The sequence below is a fragment of the Clupea harengus genome, chromosome 5, assembly GCF_900700415.2.
Source record: "Clupea harengus chromosome 5, Ch_v2.0.2, whole genome shotgun sequence".
Lineage (NCBI taxonomy): Eukaryota > Metazoa > Chordata > Actinopteri > Clupeiformes > Clupeidae > Clupea > Clupea harengus.
This window is the reverse complement of record NC_045156.1, coordinates 14321705-14341195: the sequence shown is the minus strand read 5'-3', so window position 1 is coordinate 14341195 and position 19491 is coordinate 14321705. Positions and strand designations below refer to the sequence as shown.

The 19491-nt window shown below is 45.3% G+C and overlaps 2 protein-coding genes across 4 annotated transcripts in view; both read right to left on the bottom strand.

Annotated features, from left to right (window-relative positions):
- Positions 1-14009, bottom strand: part of srpk1b (SRSF protein kinase 1b) — a 51844-nt gene extending 37835 nt beyond the window's left edge. The window contains exons 1-2 of one of the 2 annotated variants that reach the window (XM_012825149.3): positions 13719-14009; positions 12774-12828 (exon numbers count right to left, since the gene is read on the bottom strand). In XM_012825149.3, coding sequence (XP_012680603.1) covers positions 12774-12828; positions 13719-13731 — 68 coding nt within the window. In that variant the 5' untranslated portion in view covers positions 13732-14009. Of the gene's footprint in view, positions 1-7575; positions 7690-12773; positions 12829-13718 lie in introns of those variants that run through there. The other variant, XM_031567815.2, reaches the window with a different exon arrangement.
- A 2848-nt stretch (positions 14010-16857) lies between these two features.
- mapk14b (mitogen-activated protein kinase 14b) overlaps positions 16858-19491 on the bottom strand; it is a 31562-nt gene continuing 28928 nt past the window's right edge. Inside the window, exons 9-12 of one of the 2 annotated variants that reach the window (XM_031567813.2) lie at positions 19445-19491; positions 18096-18174; positions 17754-17927; positions 16858-17541 (exon numbers count right to left, since the gene is read on the bottom strand). The exon at positions 19445-19491 is cut by the window's right edge and continues 33 nt beyond it. In XM_031567813.2, the coding sequence (XP_031423673.1) occupies positions 17474-17541; positions 17754-17927; positions 18096-18174; positions 19445-19491 (368 nt within the window). In that variant the 3' untranslated portion in view covers positions 16858-17473. The remainder of the gene's footprint in view (positions 17542-17753; positions 17928-18095; positions 18175-19444) is intronic. The other variant, XM_031567814.2, reaches the window with a different exon arrangement.

The following is a 19491-nucleotide window of genomic DNA, read 5'->3' as shown; positions in this document are numbered from 1 at the left end:
GCGTTTTTCTAGCGCGTTCCAGTCCGGGGTGCAGGAGGAGAGAGCACAACGCATATCAGGCGCAGCATTCAGTCTGTTTCTGTGCTTTGTCTTCATTTTTGTGAGCACAGAAAATCACAATACACATACAGTATATGTAGTAGTGAAAGGAATATGCATAGAAATACTGGCCCTACTGAGGACAGGATATTCTGACGAAATGCTTATCCAGAATAATAAGGTCACAGATCCATAGCGTCTTTGCAGAGTGCGATTGCACATGAGCTGCTACAACTCGGTTTCTTCTGAAGGACTAAGCGCCAACTCAAGCAAAGACTCAGGACTCTCAAATTTGAAGGGATTTTGGATCCACCTTTTATCATTCAGAATGACATAACTCTCTGAAAATAGCGATCAAAGTTCTCAATAAGCGCAGCGAGATGAGTTTGAATAAGCGCAGAGAGGTGTTTCACTTGTGTGGCCGCAACATCATGTTCTTCTACGTGCTGCAACACAGTGGGACACATGTAGTGACTTGGGTCTGGCCTTCTGAGTCGTGCAAGCCACAGCTTCAATGACTTTTGGAAAGCCTGAACATTTTTCCCATTAAGGAAAACATTGTCGTGCCGTCCCTGTAATTTTAAATTCAGTTCGTTGAGGGATGAAAAGATATCAGCCAGATAAGACCAATTGAGAAGCCAATCATCAGTGAGTAATTCGGCAAGAGCGGACTTTTTTCTGGATAAGGAACGCATGAATTTCATGTCTAAGTTTATAGAATCTGGTCAAAACTCTGCCTTTGGACAACCAGCGCACTTCAGTGTGAAACAGTAAGTGCGTGTGTTCAGCTCCCATGTCAGTGCACAGTTCATCAAACAGCCGGTTGTTAAGTGCGCTGGCCTTAATGAAGTTTACAACGCGAATAACTTTGCTCAGTGTTTTGTCGAAAATACCCAAATTAAACAAAAATAACACTAGTCAGATTAACGTTGGCTTGTCAAAACATAATGTGACAGTCATTTGTACAGAAATTAGACCAGTATATGTAAAAGCAGGAGGAAAGCATATTATTATCTCGAAAACCAACCAATAGAACAGGGTATATACAGCAATCCTTAAGTTAAATTTAATACCTTTTTAATACCTTTTTTACTACCTTCTGAATTTTTTTAAAACCATCACGACACTGAGTTGCAAGTGTTAATCGGCGACCTTTCTAACGTTTACGGAGATTTTGACATATATAACACTATACACAACATAATAGATTTAGAGACTCACTGATGTTGACCACATATTGCACACATTTATTTCATTTTGTGAATAAAAATAAAACAAACTACATTAAATGTGCAATGGAGAGATAGTTCCAGCACACTGGCTGGCATTCACTACATGAACTGTTGATGCATTATAAACTGGCATCTGCTTTATGAATTGTTGCTGATATCACTTCACAAACTGGCATCCACTACTTGAACTGGTGTGCTATAGGCCTAATATAAACTCATGAGCAAACATCAACACGAATGGCCCAGCCTTGTTGATGCCATCAACAAGCTGTTTTTTGAAGAACGATGCTAATCCAAATCTGATAATGTAGCCGGTTTTGTCTTTACCACTCGTGAATGACTTTGCGATGTCAGAGTCGGGAAACATTTCTTTAAACAACTTGTGGTAGTGAGGATTAAAGTTGGGCGACAGGTGACCACTACCATGTCAGATAGAGTGAAATTAATCTTGGAATAGCAGATAGAATTAACTAAAACAGTCAGTCAGAAATGCGTTAAAAAGGTATATATTATTTCAGTTCACAATCATCAGTAATCACATAGAACCTTATGTATACCTAGCACACAGACAGACTGCTTGTCTTAGGCTAAAGAGTCTTTGATTTTTTTAAGGCGGCTCCAAAAGAATCCAAAAAAGAGGAAAAAGGCAAAAAGTTAACATGTTCGGCAAAAAAGGGCATCTTCGTTGCTAATCAACCGAAACGAGTCTTCAGCGACACAGGGCAATCAATGCATGCAACCAATCAGACAGCTTTCATTAATGTTACACAGCTAACAATACCTTAGTTGCATTGTACTCCAACCACGCAAACGGTCCCAACCAGCTTTTACAAAAACTCCTTTGTTGGACTCCAAACATGCAAGGTGGATATTTCTGGAGTTTTGGTCTTCTCGGACCATCCTGAGCGTTCATGCTAATGCCACTGATGCTGCTAGCACCATGGTTAGCACCCTCCGTAGTGGTGGAGGGTTGACCTCCTTGACCACAACGTTCCGCTCCTTAAAAATCCACACCAGATACCCCTGGCATTTCTTCTTCTTCTACGTCACTCTTGTATCTTAATCGTTCTTCCAAACATGGACATTTAGGTAGCAAAAACCGATGCATTGTTGATATTCACTTGAAACTACCACACACTAGCTCGCTTTCTCCTTCAACCGTCCGGTAACGTCAACATTCAAGCGTGCAACGTGAAAGTTGGGTCCTAGGTTATGAATGATTGCTCTGTGTCTAAAACAATTTCAATCTGTTATTATTTTCTTTTGTGAGTTAAATAGTATTATCACACAATAAATAACACAGAATGAAATTAAATAACAATAATAAATAAACCATTATTTTCTTGGGGGTGCTATGGCTAATCCAGGGGGAGCTAGAGCACCCCCTAGCCCCCCCCTGGCGCCGCCCCTGCAGTTGGCAGAGTGGTAGAATTAACTGCTCTCGCCGACCGCACATTCCATTTTTATGTTTAGTGGATTGCATATGCGACCGAAGTGCATTAGCTCCCATCCAGTTGACATTGATGTTTTTTTTACAAACCGAACAATAAGCCTGCCGGTTATTCCCTACTACACCCAGCTGTCAGAAAACTTGCATTTGCCCATGACGACGACGATGGTTGTCTGGACGTTGAAGATATGCCTAAGCAAGTCAAAAACGTAAGCCAGCCAGTTGGCTACCGAGTTGAAGCGCGCAGTGTTTGAGATGTCGAACGACCACTAAATATGACGTAAGCATCAAACATGAGTTGGGACTTCAGGATTGATACGGAAGATCTTTGATTATGTGCCCAGCTTTGTTAAAGCCCACATTTAAACGAACTAACGCGAACTTTAGAAGATAGAATTTCAATCAGAATAGGACACTTAAAAAAATAATACCTCTAAAACTACATTTAACACTTTTAATGGCCTTAAATTTGGCAATTTTGATTTATCACCTTTTAATACTTTTTAAAACCCCGCGGACACCCTGTAGAAACACACACACATCCTAAACACAGATATAGTTCAAATGACAGGGCAGGAGATAGTATGGTAGAGCAAGAAGGGGGGAGTGAGTGTGTGTGTGTGTGTGTGTGTGTGTGTGTGTGTGTGAGAGAGTCTGTGATTACACTTGTGCCCCTCAGTCCCCTCACTCTGAGACACTGATTCACAGTTATCAGTGGGATTGACACGGCTGCCTTAGGGGTCAGTGCTGTGATAAGACTACACACACACTGCCCAGACACACACACACACACTGCCCACACACACTGACCAGACACCGGTAGTGACAGAGGGAGTAACAGAGGGAGGAACAGAGTAAAGTTATGGGGCTCTAGAACAGAACAGGCCAATATGTGGTTCTAGAACAGAACATTATGGGGCTGTAGAACAGAACATTATGGGGCTCTAGACCAGAACATTATGGGGCTCTAGAACTGAACATTATGGGGCTCTAGAACAGAACATTATGGGGCTCTAGAACAGAACATTATGGGGCTCTAGAACAGAACATTATAGGGCTCTAGAACAGAACATTATGGGGCTCTAGAACAGAACATTATGGGGCTCTAGAACAGGCCATTGTGACACAGGACTATATATTGCAGATGTAAAGCTAACGGATGAGACTGTGTGATTAATATTCAACACTATAAGAAACTGATTAATATTCAACACTAATAAAGTGATTAATATTCAACACTAATAATAAAGTGATCAATATTCAACACTATAATAAAGTGCTAAAAACAAGAGAGGTTATTGTGTCTGTGCCCTGCTGCGTGGCGCGGGGGAGGAGAGATGTCCTTGTAAGTGAGTAGTGAGTTTCATTTCAAAAAGTGCTCCGTAGTAACTAAGGTATTACCTGGACTGGATTCAAATAAAAGGACACTTTGCCTTGCGTAATCTGTTACATAATGTCATTTCATGAACTTGTAATACAATCAAGTGATGAAAATGTCAAGAAACCTAATCAGCCAAACCACATGATGTATCTGAGGGCAGTTCATCTAACACGATTACAACCTACAGTATAAACACACACACACACACAGTTCATCTAACACGATTACAACCTACAGTATAAACACACACACACACACACAGTTCATTGAACACGATTACAACCTACAGTATAAACACACCTACAGTATAAACACACACACACACACACACACACACACACACTCCTACAGTATAAACACACACACCTACAGTATAAACACACACACACCTACAGTATAAACACTAGGGATGGGCATTCGATTAAATTGTCTTAATCGATCGTCGGGAGAATTAACGATCGATTTTCGATTAATCATTCATATTTTTATATTAAAATTTCACTATTTATAGGCTATATTAAAATGCAGTGAAAATAGAAAAAAACACAGCGTGTTTCCTCATTGAGATATTTATTACAAGATGAACAACTCTTGTGGCAGTTAAACTTACAAGATGGACAACTCTTGTGGCAGTTAAACGGGATCCGTTCAATGGTTACACTTGAAAATATGCGCTGCTGTACTCTTAAGCAGCGGAGCCGACAGCTAGAAGCCGGTGCTCATAAACACAACTGACCTTCGTTTTTTTTTCTCTCTAACTAATTAATCTCACATTTTGAAATTCATTCATCTAGATTCATCGTGATTAAAAGTTTGTTTTCTTCTAAAGACTAAATCTTATAAATTAACGAGTAATCACTTCATTCATTATTTTAGACACTGTTGTTTAATTGTATTTTGTTCGTGCTCTCTCGCCATCAGCCAAGGAATGTATGCGAGACACAATGGTGCCCCTCGACGGTAAATCGTAAGAATTGTCCCCTGAAGCAATTCGAATCACCTCAGTCAGCCCACCGTCTTCAACTATGTTGATGGGCCGACAGTCACCCGCAACCTAAACTGCTACAGCGTTGGTAACCTTTTCACGGACTGGTCTAGTTAATTTCCTAGATAAGTCGTGGAGTGTGGGTTGGCGACCATCTAACCTGGGACTGCTTTCTGTCGGGTGCTTTGCATTAAGGTGATAACTTAAACACGAGCTGCTTCTGTGATGGCTACATTCAGCTTGACAAATGCTACATACAACTTTAGTTTTGTCGATTGTTCTGTCATTTTGCCTCTTAAACAGAAACTTTCCGCCCAACAATCCCTCAGCTCTCTCCATCTTCAACTACCGTCTCGGTCTCTTCTATCTAACTGACTGCAGACAAGGGGCGGTTTCGTGCCACGGGTCAACGCGCACCGGAAGTAAACAAAGTTGCGTTAACTGCGTTCAAATATTTGATTGCATTAATCTCCGCCACAATAATCTCATAGAATAACGCGTTAACTTTGACAGCCCTAAAATAAATAAATTACACGCACACTACGCAACAGAACATGCATTAGTTTTAATCGATGAAAAAATAATTTCATTGAGGAAATTCTTAATGATCAATTAATCGATCGTTGATTAATTATGCCCATCCCTAATAAACACACACACACACACAGTATAAACACACACACCTACAGTATAAACACACACACACACACACACACACACCTACAGTATAAACACACACACACCTACAGTATAAACACACACACAGTATAAACACACACACACAGTATAAACACACACACACACACACAGTATAAACACACACACACACACACACCATATAAAGGTAAAGGTCAGGTATTCAGCAGACCCTTTTAACGCTAACCACAGCACCACCACGCCCCACATATATAAACATGTACCTAGGTGCTACTGCATATGCATATAACACACAAACACACACACACACACACCTCTCTCTAAATGCCCACACACACACACACGTAAAATATACTTTTACACTATTTACTCATTTGGCAGACGGTTTTATCCAAAGAGACTTATAGTACAGATCTACATTTCCATCAGCATGTAAACCCAGGACACTGTTGTAGTCCGACCTTAAGACATGCAGACATGAAACATGCAGGCTACAGTTGATACTCCCATAACCATCACATGATTTATTCTCACAGATTCGCATGAAACAGGTTGATTAACGGTAGGAGCGAGTTACTATGGCGTTGTGTTTGTGCAGTATTGCAACATTTAGTTTAAGTGTTTAACAGATGCTGTTGTCCTGAGTGACCTACGACCTCTACCCCTCCACAGTGCACACCCGTCAACATACATGTGCATCCTGCAGAATACAGAGGGCTATGCAGCGGAGTCCTATGTGTATGTGCTCAGTCAGAACACACACACACACACACACACCTGGAGACAAATGCTCAGCCAGACACACAGAAATATAACCCCAAACGCACTGCCTCAAAATCAAATGCACACACACTCTTGCCTTAGAAAACAGCCTTAGAAATACAATCAGCTACTTGCACATCAGACACAGACGCGCGCGCACACACACACACACATTAAACAAATGTAGTTCATGTTGCTCTCTGAAGCAAACTGCCCGAGACAAACGGCAGCCACACATGCAGATACACACAAACACACAAACCCCAAAACACAGCCTCAAAAGGAAATGCAGACACACACACACACAGCCTCTAATACAAAAGCTATCTGCAATCATGCAGTGGCAACTCCAGCACTGCAGATGTAGATAAGGCTGCTTACATAACACACTCACACACACACAGAGATGAGTCCTCGCCTGTTAAAAATGGGGCATGAACACTGTTGAGGCAAAACTACTTTATTATGTGAATTTTTATCACCCAAGCTTGTCTGTGTGTCTGTGCGAGAAAAGCTTAATTAGAGAGGTGTACACGAGTCCTGTCAGGAAGTGACAGCGTCACCAGAAACTCTGTAAGCAGCAGAAACAGTGAGTGTGTGTGTGTGTGTGTGTGTGTGTGTGTGTGTGTGTGTGTGAGAGAGTGACTGCATCGAGATCGCTGTCCCACGGGACAAGATGGCTGTAAACTACCGTCGGGAGAAAAACAGACTGACACAGAGCTAGGTAAAGCTGGGAAGAAAACCATGTATACACTCACTAATGTCTCATATTTCTCCCTCTCTCACACACACAGGCAAACTTAAGCCAGTCAGACCTCTTGGACATCCAGCTCTGTCCAACAGTGTGTACATACACACACACACACACACACCCCTCCCCTGGCAGGACAGCACCCTGCAGACCCGTGGACGTCTTATTAAAAATGAATCAAGACATCAATAAATCAGTGGATTAGACCTGCCCTGTCCCGTCCTCTCCTCCATCTCACGACCCCTATCCCTCCCTCCATCCCTCCCTCCATCCCTCCCTCCCGCCTGAGCCCCTGCAGCCGGAGAGAGACACACTCACTTGCACCTCAGGCCACTAGCGAGCTTCACCACGGCGGAGTTCAGCGAGACGATCCAGTCCAGCAGCCACATTCTGGAGCCGGACGGGTCGGAACCGGGAGGATCAGCTCTACTGCATCTGGGCTGCTCTTACCCCTCTCTCCCTCTCCCTCTCTTCCTCTGTCTCTTTCACTCTCTTTTTTTCTCTCCTTTTCCTGTGAATAGTTACTCACTCTCTCTCTCTTTCTGGCTTGCTTTCTTTTCGCACTCTCTCCATCAACACCCGCCTGCACTCCTCTCCACTGCCACTTCAGCAGCGGCAGTGAGAAAAACACCGGAGAGAGGGAGGGGGAGGGAGTGCTCAAATAAAAGAGAGGATAGAGGAGAAAGACTGAGGGAGAGAGGGAGGGAAGGAAAGAAGAAGAGAGAGAAAAAGAAAGAGCACAAAGGAAAGAGAGGACTGAGAAGAACGGGAGGGAAGAAGGGATAGAGAGAGCACAGAGGAAAGAGAAGAGTGAGGGAGGGGGCGGAGGAGTAGGCAGCAGGAATCCCAGGCTGCCCTGTAGGATGGCATACATGTTTGGCATGGCATAGGTGGGCACACACATGGAGTAAACACGCCACACAATGGGCTCTTCATGGGGTGTGTGTGTGTGTGTGTGTGTGTGTGTGTGTGTGTGTGGCTGCATGCATGTGAGGAAAACAGTGCCATCAGTCTATCTGTGGCTCTCTTTCTTTCTCTCTCTCTCATACACAAAAACAGACAGACAGACAGACAGACAGACAGACAGACAGACAGAGAGAGACAGACACAGGGGTGCAAACTCATCAGGGATGAAAACGGTGACAACGATGCGAACCCCCTAGGAGGGTCCGGGGCATGCTCCCCGGGGAATATATTTTATATACAAGAACATTTTGCACATTTTAAAGTTCAATGCATCAATCTGGTGCACTTTGACAACAAAATTATGAGGCTAGATCTATGAAGAACTGTGTGCTGTTGTAAACAATTTTGTGCTCTGGTAACAGTTTAATCATAAACATTCCTGTGTTGAATGTTGCACGGGCACAGGCCAAAAAGTTTTCCTTTAAACGACAGGACAGAAGATAACTTTAGCAGCTAAACTCCGGACCAAACTCGGCTGACGGCCATGTCTTTTATTTAAATGTAAATTTTTCAAAAGTTAGCGAGAAAAAGACACTGTACTATCCGATAACACCGTTATTGTAACCAGCAAAAATGGTTGATGTGATTTGCGAGTCGTCGGTCAGCCAACTGTCTGACAATAGCACGTTAGCCTACGTTAGATAGCATAATGCCATCTTAAAAAGGCCGCTCGAAACCAACGCTTTCACCCGAAAGACATGTCTTGTAATACACCTGTCTATTACGGCATCGAGGCAGCTTACCTTCCATTTCGAACAGACGCAAAATAAAAAGCGTGCCTGTCATGGTGGCCAAACGGACAAGCTTGAAAAAAATATTCATGACAGTTTGCGTTCGCAGATTACTTGGAGGACCCCCCCCCCCTAAAAATATTTTAACAGCACAACAGATCTACACGAATCACACAAATGACCTATTTTGGATCAAAAACGGCGAATTTCGCCGAAAGGTGACGAGTTTGCACCCCTGCAGACAGAGAGAGAGAGAGAGAGAGAGAGAGAGAGAGAGAGACAGACAGGCTTATGTAAGGGGCTCACTGGGACCGAGTCTGAGAGATGGGCAGCTCTTCATCTTATATTTATTCTGACCGCAGTCACAGCATGCCAACGCAGCCCCTACGGGCACTGCCCACCCCTGACAGAACCTCGGCAGGCAGGGCATCTCCAGGCTACTGCTACCGTCACTGCAATGGGGTACACTGCGTCAAGATGAAGACCAAACAGAAACGCACTCAAACATACATCTGTACATAACTCCACTGCGTCAAGAAGAAGACCAAACTGCCACTGCAATGGGGTACACTGCGTCAAGATGAAGACCAAACCGCCACTGCAATGGGGTACACTGCGTCAAGATGAAGACCAAACAGAACAAACACTAAAACATACATCTCTACATAACTCCATTCCTACATATTTATGGATTTCAGACTACCTGTCAAGGGCAATGCATCCAAGTCGTGGGAATCTAAAACCAAACCAGTTTGTTATGGACCATTGCAGTGAATACAGATAGAGAGATAGAGGCAGCGGAGTGTGTGTGTGTGTTCCAGGGGACCATTTATATGATATCTCTCTCTTATATTAAATTTTTTGTGAATCTGAAGCAAGCATGTGAAGCTGAACTCACAATCATTTTTTCACCTAAGCACACGTATCAGCAGGGATAAAACAATCTCACTAAACTGGATTAAACTGTCTGAGCTCTTACAAACACGGACGCACACACACGATTCTCTCTCAGAGCAAGTGTGGGATCATGCTGTCCAGAGATGCACCTCGAAGACAAATCTGGTCAGTGTGTGTGTGTGTGTGTGTGTGTGTGTGTGTGTGTGTGTGTGTGTGTGTGTGTTTCTGGTGGGAGGATGTTGGGTAATGATCTGCCGGCTAGAATGGAAAGATTACAGCTGAGGAGGCCAAGCAGTGCAAAGTAGAGCGGTGCAGCCGCGGTTGGGGGGGGTAGGCGACGAAACCGGAGCCACCACCCAAGCCGACAGCCTCATCAATTATTGGTAGCCATTTGCACGTGGGCCGGTCTGCCTGAATCTGGCGGGCACTTGGTAAGGGGGGGGGGGGGTGGCACAATGGGGTCACAAGGGTGACTTACAACGCCGCGCTCCGTCACGTCACATCACTCTCTGCTTCGCTCAGCCTCACAGGCCACCATAACTCTCCTGTTAAAAAGTTTTCATAGTCTTGCTTGGTCAGGCGGACGTAATTTTAATTTTGTTTTAGACCGGCCAGAACTACGGACCCAATCTGCATTATTTAAAAATAACGCATTTGGTTGCCATGGTGCCGCCGCGAGTGGGGGCCTGTCTTGGCGGCTCTCCTGCGGGTGGACCAAGACCTGGTGGTCTGGATCGCGGACTGCCTCGCCGGCTGACCAAAGTGCCTGGGACTGCGGACCGGCCAGTCGAATGTGCTGGTGAGCAGCACTGGCGCCGCCCAGGGAACTCCATCGTTGGCTGCATCGGGGACGACAGCGAGGCGGAGTGCAGAGCTCTGATGGAGTGTTTTGTGGGGCGGTGTGTCACCGATCGCCTCCAGCTCAGCGTCGGAAAGACCAAGGAGCTCATGGTGGACTACCGGCGGAGCGGGAGAAGGAGTCCCCCAACTCCTAACTGGATGGTCTGGAGGAAGTTGGCGAGGAGAGAATGTATGTGTATGTTTGATTCCAATTCCTGTCCTATAAATCTTGCTGCTATGACACCTGAATTCCCCTAACGGGATTTATAAAAGTTTATCTTATCGTATCTTATAACTGCAGTGCATAGAGAGCAGCTGTGCATAGAGAGCAGCTGTGCAGAGAGCAGCTGTGCATAGAGAGCAGCTGTGCATAGAGAGCAGCTGTGCAGAGAGAGCAGCTGTGCAGAGAGAGCATCTGTGCATAGAGAGCAGCTGTGCATAGAGCATAGAGAGCAGCTGTGCATAGAGAGCATAGAGAGCAGCTGTGCATAGAGAGCAGCTGTGCAGAGAGAACAGCTGTGCATAGAGGGCAGCTGTACAGAGAGAGCAGCTGTGCAGAGAGGGCAGCTGTGCAGAGAGGGCAGCTGTGCAGAGAGAGCAGCTGTGCAGAGAGAGCATAGAGAGCAGCTGTGCATAGAGAGCATAGAGAGCAGCTGTGCATAGAGAGCAGCTGTGCATAGAGAGCATTGAGAGCAGCTGTGCAGAGAGAGCAGCTGTGCATAGAGGGCAGCTGTGCATAGAGGGCAGCTGTGCATAGAGAGCATAGAGAGCAGCTGTGCATAAAGAGCAGCTGTGCAGAGAGAGCAGCTGGGTCTGGGTCGGGTCTGGGTCTGGGCCGGGTCTGGGCCACATCTGGCAGGGATGCGGCTGACTGATTCCCAGGACATCTGGGGCAGAGAGCGCAGCCAGCAGGGTGTGCCTCACTAATGCTCCCATGGGGGTCTTGACTGCTTGGCTACACCAGCCTCCGCCCTGAGACACGCGGGACACCAGCCTCAGCCCTGGGACGCGCGGGACCCCTCGGCGGCAGGACATGGAAGGGATAAAGGACAGGACATGGAAGGGATAAAGGACAGTCCGCCGGTCAGCATCGGAAAATAAATCTCGACAGGTCGAACAGGACCCCCGACGCGCAGCGGGGAAGAAATAGACATACAGGAAAATAGACACACAGAAATAGAACGGAGTTCTAAACTTTGGGGTGTCAGACAATGCCAGTGGGCGTTGCCCCGTTAAAAAGAACTACATTGTATATTAGCCTATATGAGTCCGCTGGAGCAGGCATTTGACACGAGATGGCGCGCGCGCGCGCGCACACACACACACACACCCACCCCCCTGGCTTGAGTTTCTGAAATGATCTACCTATTCTTCTGGAGGAGCCATCTTTGGCGCGCGCACACACACGCACGCACACGCACACGCACACGCACACACACACACACACACACACACACACACACACACACACACACACACACACACACACACACACACACACACACACTGGCCTAGCGTCCGCTGCTATCAGAGCAGATGTACAAACCTACTTTGGGTTAACAACATACTTACTTCCCTGCAAACCTACTTTGGTTTAACAACAAATTTACTTCCCTGCAAACCTACTTTGGTTTAACAACATACTTACTTCCCTGCAAATGCCATATTTGTGCCACAGCCAGAATAGAAGCTGCTGTGGATATATTGTACAGTATAAAACCATACAACGTAAATGAATATCCCACTAAGTAGTAAGATGATTGATTAAGAAAAACCATGACATTCCTTAAGATTCAAAGATGATGGGTTTTGTCACAAGTGGATATTTATATGTAATTACTTTTTACACTGCATAATTAGTATAACCGCTTTCAAGGGGTGAAGAAATCCACTGAATGGACAAAAGTACACACCAGGCTTGGTCTGGTCCTAAACGTGTGCTATAAGGAATTTATGCGACCATGCCGTTAACAAAGCCTTACTTGTGGTGAGATACAGTAGCAAGGCCTGTCTAAAATCTCCACACAGATACTGGGCCCAACAACTGCGCTAAGATGGAACGACGGCGATATGGCTACTCACTTTTTGCCGGGCTTTCGCGGTTTGGTTCTCTGCTTCCGCGCCTTGAGAGCAAGTACTGAAACAGACAGAACCAAGTCAGAAACGTTCGTGTTAAATAAAACCATTTGGACAGTCTGTCCCACGCCCTAATGTTGGGTGATGTACTGAACTTTCTTCTCTCCACCTGTCTTATTTGGGCACGACTAATTTGGGCACAACTTGCAGTCGGCTGTTGTCATTAAACAGAATAGGTGCGGGGCTTGTAAATGATGTTCACTCACATATGCATGTTTAAGGTAGATTTGAGTAAAATAACGTCCTTTATCACGTGGTTAGCTATCAGGTTCATTATAGTCTGGCAAAAACCGCGCTAACGCGAGGTAGCTGGATGTCTCATAGCCAATATGGCGCATATATATTTTTTGGGGTCAAACTTAAGTCTTTCCATGTTCTGGATTTAGGAAAACCGTAAAATACCAGACAGAATGTCTACTCATAGTGAACCCATATGAATAGCTAGCTAGTAAAGTTATGAAACAGTTCATGTCTGAACTTCAAAACACATGTGCCACCCAAATGCTAGCTGGTTTCACATATTGATTCACACACACATCATTGCTGTCAGTACGTTTGCTACAACAAATGTGCTTCTAGACCATCTAACGATATTAGTCAACAGTTCTACACTCAGCGCAAAGACCATTTGATGAATCCAGTGATAACCTAACCGCAGCTTTGCTAATGTAGCTCCCGTGGACCTTTCATCTACGTTAGCTCGGAAGCTAAATGCTACCTCGCTGCAACGCGTGATTCACTACTGTTTTGCGAAGTGCTTTATGCACTGGTCATTCCGCTGGAGCAGATGTTTACTGTACATCAGAAGGAATGTGCGACTGATTGAGCAGAGTTGCATTTAATGACCGGTGTACTACTGCTGTGTCATTTGTAAGATAGCGGTCCGCTTACCCCTTCTTTCCATGTTTCACCCGTTTTTTTGCTGAGGTTCAGAGTGTCAGCTTCGGCGCAGGCGTCCTTCTGATAACTTCTTTCATATACAAAACTGCCCGCTCTGGTCAAATCAGCGTTACACCCACTTGGTCAATGCATAGACCCGAGACATGTAAGGTAGATCTATAGCGTTAGTTCGCTATAGGTAGATCGAGGTATTTTGGGGGGACTGTACTGCAGTCACCGACCACAAGACACGATTTTGTTCGTACTGGCAATGCTTTGACACAAAACCCCTGCCGTTTGTGCAAGTGTCTTAACTGAAGAGGACAGCTAACATTTTCAAATTCAACTCACCGTCCCCACCACTCCCAAGGCTACCCTCGCGAGGGGTACTGGAGTGTCAATCAAACGTAATTTTAAATGTTGGCAGTTATTGAGTAGTGTATTAACTGGACCACATTGTGTCGGTGCTGTTTTTATACACAGTAATTTAAACTTGACCGGCTGCCATAGCCTAGGGTTAATGAGACAAACTAAACGCAGGTGCTCTTTTGTGTGGAGGTAGACTAAACGAAGGAAAGGCTGGTGTGAAAACACAGCGTATTTAACATTTATTGAGTTGCTTTTTTTTTTTTTTTTTTTCGTATTTCATAAAGAATTATTATATATTTTGCAAGTTCATCCGGCTACTCACACGCATGTCCAAACCTATAAGAAAGTCCTTGATCGCAAGGTCTCTGGCCTAGCCGACACATCACAAATAGGTTCACCAATGCCACTCAATGATACTTGGTTGTGCATCTCTAGGAATTCAAAAGCCATTACTGTGCCATTGGCTCCATCTACTGGTTTACATGTGTAAGTTGCCAAATCAGTTTATTCTAGTAGTTGAAGTTTCTTTCTTGAAGTCAGTGTATTTATTTCTTATTCTCCCATTCCTATTCCTTATTCTTATTACTTCACATTTCCTTTTTTTAAGTCAGTGTATACAATTCAGAATTGACAACATGCACACTGTCATTTATACCAGTTTATTCACAGGGTAAATTAAATAGGTGCTAGAGAGCACACTTGTTTATCATAGGCTAATTGTGGTCTTATTTTAATAGACATACAGGTTTGCTCTGTAAATGTAGTGTCATCTAAATGTACAGGCCAAGTCTCCAGAGTACTCTAACTCGTCACTTAACATACCTTGTGCCGCAGTGCTATCCACTCTCATTATAGGTGATTAACATGAATGAGAGATGCGAAGGATATTATTGATTGAAACTTCTGATCACCAATTCAGACGTATGTTTCTCGGGATGGTTAGACGCGTGTTCATATCAGGCTCTTCGTCCTCTAGTGAAGGCGATTTCCAAGGTGTTGGGAATGAAACTGGGATTTAAACTGAGAGGGAAAGAACAGCGCTATATTTATGATGCAAGCCTCGTAGTTATCTGAACACTAACATTATGGTATGTGTTGAATGTTATGTTATCCTATGTTCAGACATGCAATGACGCAGTATATGCCTGTGTTTCTGAATCATACCCCCTAGAGGGACTAGACTCAGAGCTGAAGAGAACAAAAAGAATACTGTGTAAGGAGAGAGAGACACCATTTTGAAAAATAACTGCCTTTATTTATTAATTTTATGCAGTGGTTTTGTGTTACCTGTTCTGTTGGTAGACTGAGAATCGGCTGTGTGCACAAAGCACAAAACCACAAGACCAGGACAAAATGCTCGTTCATTTTGCATGAAAAGCTCATCACAACAAAAAGAGAAGAATCACTATATATATATATATCTTACATTTATATATGGCAGACATTGCTCGTCTCACCATGTCATAAATACGTTGTGGACTGGTCTTCCAATTATGTGACGTCAACTTTTACATGAACCCTTTGGAACCCTGTAAACTTGTGCCCATAAAACAGTAATACAATCCCACACACTCTGAGAGAGAGACAGAGAGAAAGAAAGAATGAGAGAGAGAAAGAAAGAAAGAGGCTCCATACAGATATTGCTTTTCAGAAGTTAAATGTAATACTAGGCCAAGAGAAACCCATTTCCGAATAAACTTTAACAAGTGTAGCTATAGGGTGGGCATAGATCCCGGCGTGGGGTTGTTGGGATTGAGGTGATGTGTAAGGGGGGGGGGGGTCCTGTTCAGAATGAGGCAATGTGTAAGGAGGGGTGGGGGGGGGGGATCCTGCTGGTATCGAGTGCTTCGGTTGGAGGGGAATGGAAGACGTCCCCACAGATTAATCACGGATCAGTGGCTCAGATACGGACAGCCGTCTCTACAAGTGGAACAAAATCCATTTGTCGAAATATACAAACGTTGAAACATCATCACACTTTCCTCAAACAGGGAGCAACATGTGGATTACACAGAAAACTGAAATATGAAATAAAATAGAATAAAATAAAAAAGAAATCACTTCGCTACTCCGAAGCAGGATTAGAGGTTCCTACAAGCTGAGAAGGCAAAACAAGACGTGTACCTACAGTAGGTGAGTGAGAGCAGCTGTTCCTGCACACTCCCCCTTCTCACCATTCAAGACACACATCAATAAGTTACACACAGAAGGGGCCAGGAGACGGGGGCAGGACACAATGGCCTCACTTTAGCCAACGGCCTGAAAAACACTTTCACTGGGAGACTTCTGGGACACTGGGGGAGTTACAAGACATTGAGAGGGGGGTGGGGGGGGGGCACAGGGAGACTTAGGGACACTGATATGAAATGGGAATCTGGACAAAGCTAAGCTGCTGTGAGGCCAGTATCTCTCCTTTCATCTCATGAGGCGGCGCTCCTGGGCCATACCAAAGCGCTGAAGCAGAGGGGGGTGGCTGGGCTGGAGATAGCGGCCTGCGCGCAGTCAGGCTCCGTTTAAAATTCGCTACTGTAAAATCTGAAGTGCTCTACATTCTCCAATTTCAATTAAAAAAAGGACATTCTTGATTGTGAAATAGACTGATTGGAGGGCGTTTGAGCAGACATTCTTTCAGGACTAGTGTCACAGCGAGACACACACTGAGCAAAGAGTGTCTGTGTGTATGTGTGTGTGTGTGTGTGTGAGAGTGTGTGTAAGTGGGTGGTGTGTGTGTGTGTGAGAGTGTGTGTAAGTGGGTGGTGTGTGTGTGTGTGTGTGTGTGTGTGTGTGTGTAAGTGGGTGGTGTGTGTGTGTGTGTGTGTGTGTATGTATGTATGAGAGAGTGTATGTGTGTGTGTGTACGGGCGGTGAGAGGCTAGAGGCTGGAGACGGTCCTTGGCAGAGTAACTGGTAACTGTGTTTACACTTTATTTACAAGAGTGCTAATGTATTTATTTACACAGCTAAAACACTGAGGTGTGTGTGTGTGTGTGTGTGTATCAGGGGGGCAATCCAACTCAAACCCCAACTACAGGCTTAGACTGGACACTGTGCATCACAATGTCTGCTTTTAATGTCAAGTCTTCCTTGCTGTGTGTTGTGTGTTCATACCTGACTATGTGTGTGCTAATTCAGAGGAAAAAGCATTCAAATACGCTTCTGTCAAGCTAGCAGTCTTCTGCATCTTCCCTGCGTCAGTACGTCAGTATGTCATCTTATAACAGGTGGGGGGAGGAGCCTAAGATATTGCCTCGTTTGACCTTTGACCTTTGACCTGTGGAGGAACCCAGAGCTGACGGTGCAACTGCAGGCACTTTGAGATCCATTTCCAGTTTGTGTTTGTGTTCTTGTTTGTGTTTGTGTTTTCCTGTCGGGGGGTGGGGATGCGCCTCCTTCCTCCCTCACGACTCCATCTCGTCTTCATCGAGGGGTGGCGGGACGAAGGTCGTCGTCTCCTCAAACGTGAGGCCTGAGGGGAGGGGAGACGCAGGCCGTCACTTCCACCGATCACTTTTCACTCTGATAACTCACAGTAAACTCACCGGACAACAGGTGCTCTGATAACACACGACTTCATGTGTGAGATTTCCCTAAGTAAGCCCGTTAACATTCTCTCCAAAAGCACTTGACCATCTTTGACTTCTCTAACATCATTTGTGATCCTAAAAGCATCCCACTCACGTTTCCACTCGTCGATCTCCAGCTCACGGCTCTCGAAGCTCTGGTCATACGGGTCGGCCTCCGGCTCGTCGTCCGGGTCATGGTACTGGGCGAAGTACGGGTGGGCCAGCGCCTCTGATGCCGTGATCCGCTTATCCGTGTCCAGAACCAGCATCTTCTCCAGCAGGTCCACGGCTGCACGGAGAGAGGAGAGTTACAGTTACACACACACAGATACACACACACGCACAGATATTCTTTTCTATCAATCACCGTCTCTCTCACACAGACACATAGTATCTTTAATGCATCGATTCGAATAACTCATTTTCACACTACTATTACTGCTATTACATAACCTACCCATTGGGTTTGCCCCGATGAACACATCAGCAAAATTCCTTTTTGGCATTTGGGCGAGTGAGTTGATGTAGTTTCTCGCCTGTATATAAAAAAACAGAGTATGATTATTCTGCTGCGCTAAGCTCACCCTTCAGTGCTGTATGAGAAACATGTCATTAGGATCACTCAGCAAGGCGGGACTGCGTGGCAGCATGTGCTCAGGGCGGACACTGGTCGTGATTATAATCTACTGGCCAAACAGTGCACGTGACCAAACAGTGCACGTGACCAGAGCAGCCAGGGGTCAAAGGTCAAAGCAATCAGGTGAAGCAGCCCAGACTGAAGGAGTGACACAGAGATCAGGAGCAAAGAGATGCTTGGGAAGGTTCAAAAACACATGTCTGGACTTCAGCTTAAACCCTCAGAAAAGCTAATTTGTAAGGATAGAGTTTTACTGAACACCACACGTCTGGACTTCAATAAAACTCTATCCTCTCAAATTAGCTTTTCTAGGGTTTTAAGCTGAACACCACTGATGATTCTGGCTCTCCTTCAAAAAACAAAAAAAAAACATTCAGTATGCAGAATGGCAGTGCGTAGAGCATGACAGTGGCGCTCGAAGCACTTAGGAGGACATCTGGCCCGGATCTGGCCTGAATCTGGCTTGGATATGGCCCTGTTCTGGCCCTGTTCTGGCGTGGATCCGCTGGTTCCATTCAGGGCCAGGTCGGTTTCTAGAGTACGCTAGTACCCAGGGCCGATAGCATAGATCACAGAGGTGCTATGTTATGACTACCACTGCACACAGTCATGGCAGCATTAGACAGCCTGTGTAAGCCTCGCACTGTCAGGGCAGAGTTAGACAACCTGTGTAAGCCTCGCACTGTCAGGGCAGAGTTAGACAACCTGTGTAAGCCTCGCACTGTCAGGGCAGAGTTAGACAACCTGTGTAAGCCTCGCACTGACAGGGCAGAGTTAGACAGGAAATCACTAAGGCAAGCAAGGCAGGGGGCGGGGGGGGAGGGCGAGGGGGAGTGGAGGGTAGGGAGGGTAGGGGAGGGAGGCCTACAACCAGTCTGCGGATATTAACTTTAGGTTGGAGGCTGCCCAGTCTAGCTAGCACTGGACACTCAAGGTCAGGTGAGCATGAGGGAACTTGTATCCTAAGCATCTTTTATTAGGTGTCTGAATTAATTTTTAAATGTATTATTTTCTGGTTGGTCTAATGGGGACCGAATGAAACGTGCTTCGGCTTTTGGGGTCGCCATGTTCTTTCGCTACGGAATACAACCTCAGCAGCCACATCATCTGAAAAGGTCATCCTGTAGGTCGTGGGAAGGTCAGCTGAAGGTCACGGGGACGGTGCTCACCTCATGACTGGGCATCCTGCTTATAAGGGAGGCGGGCGGGGTCCCCG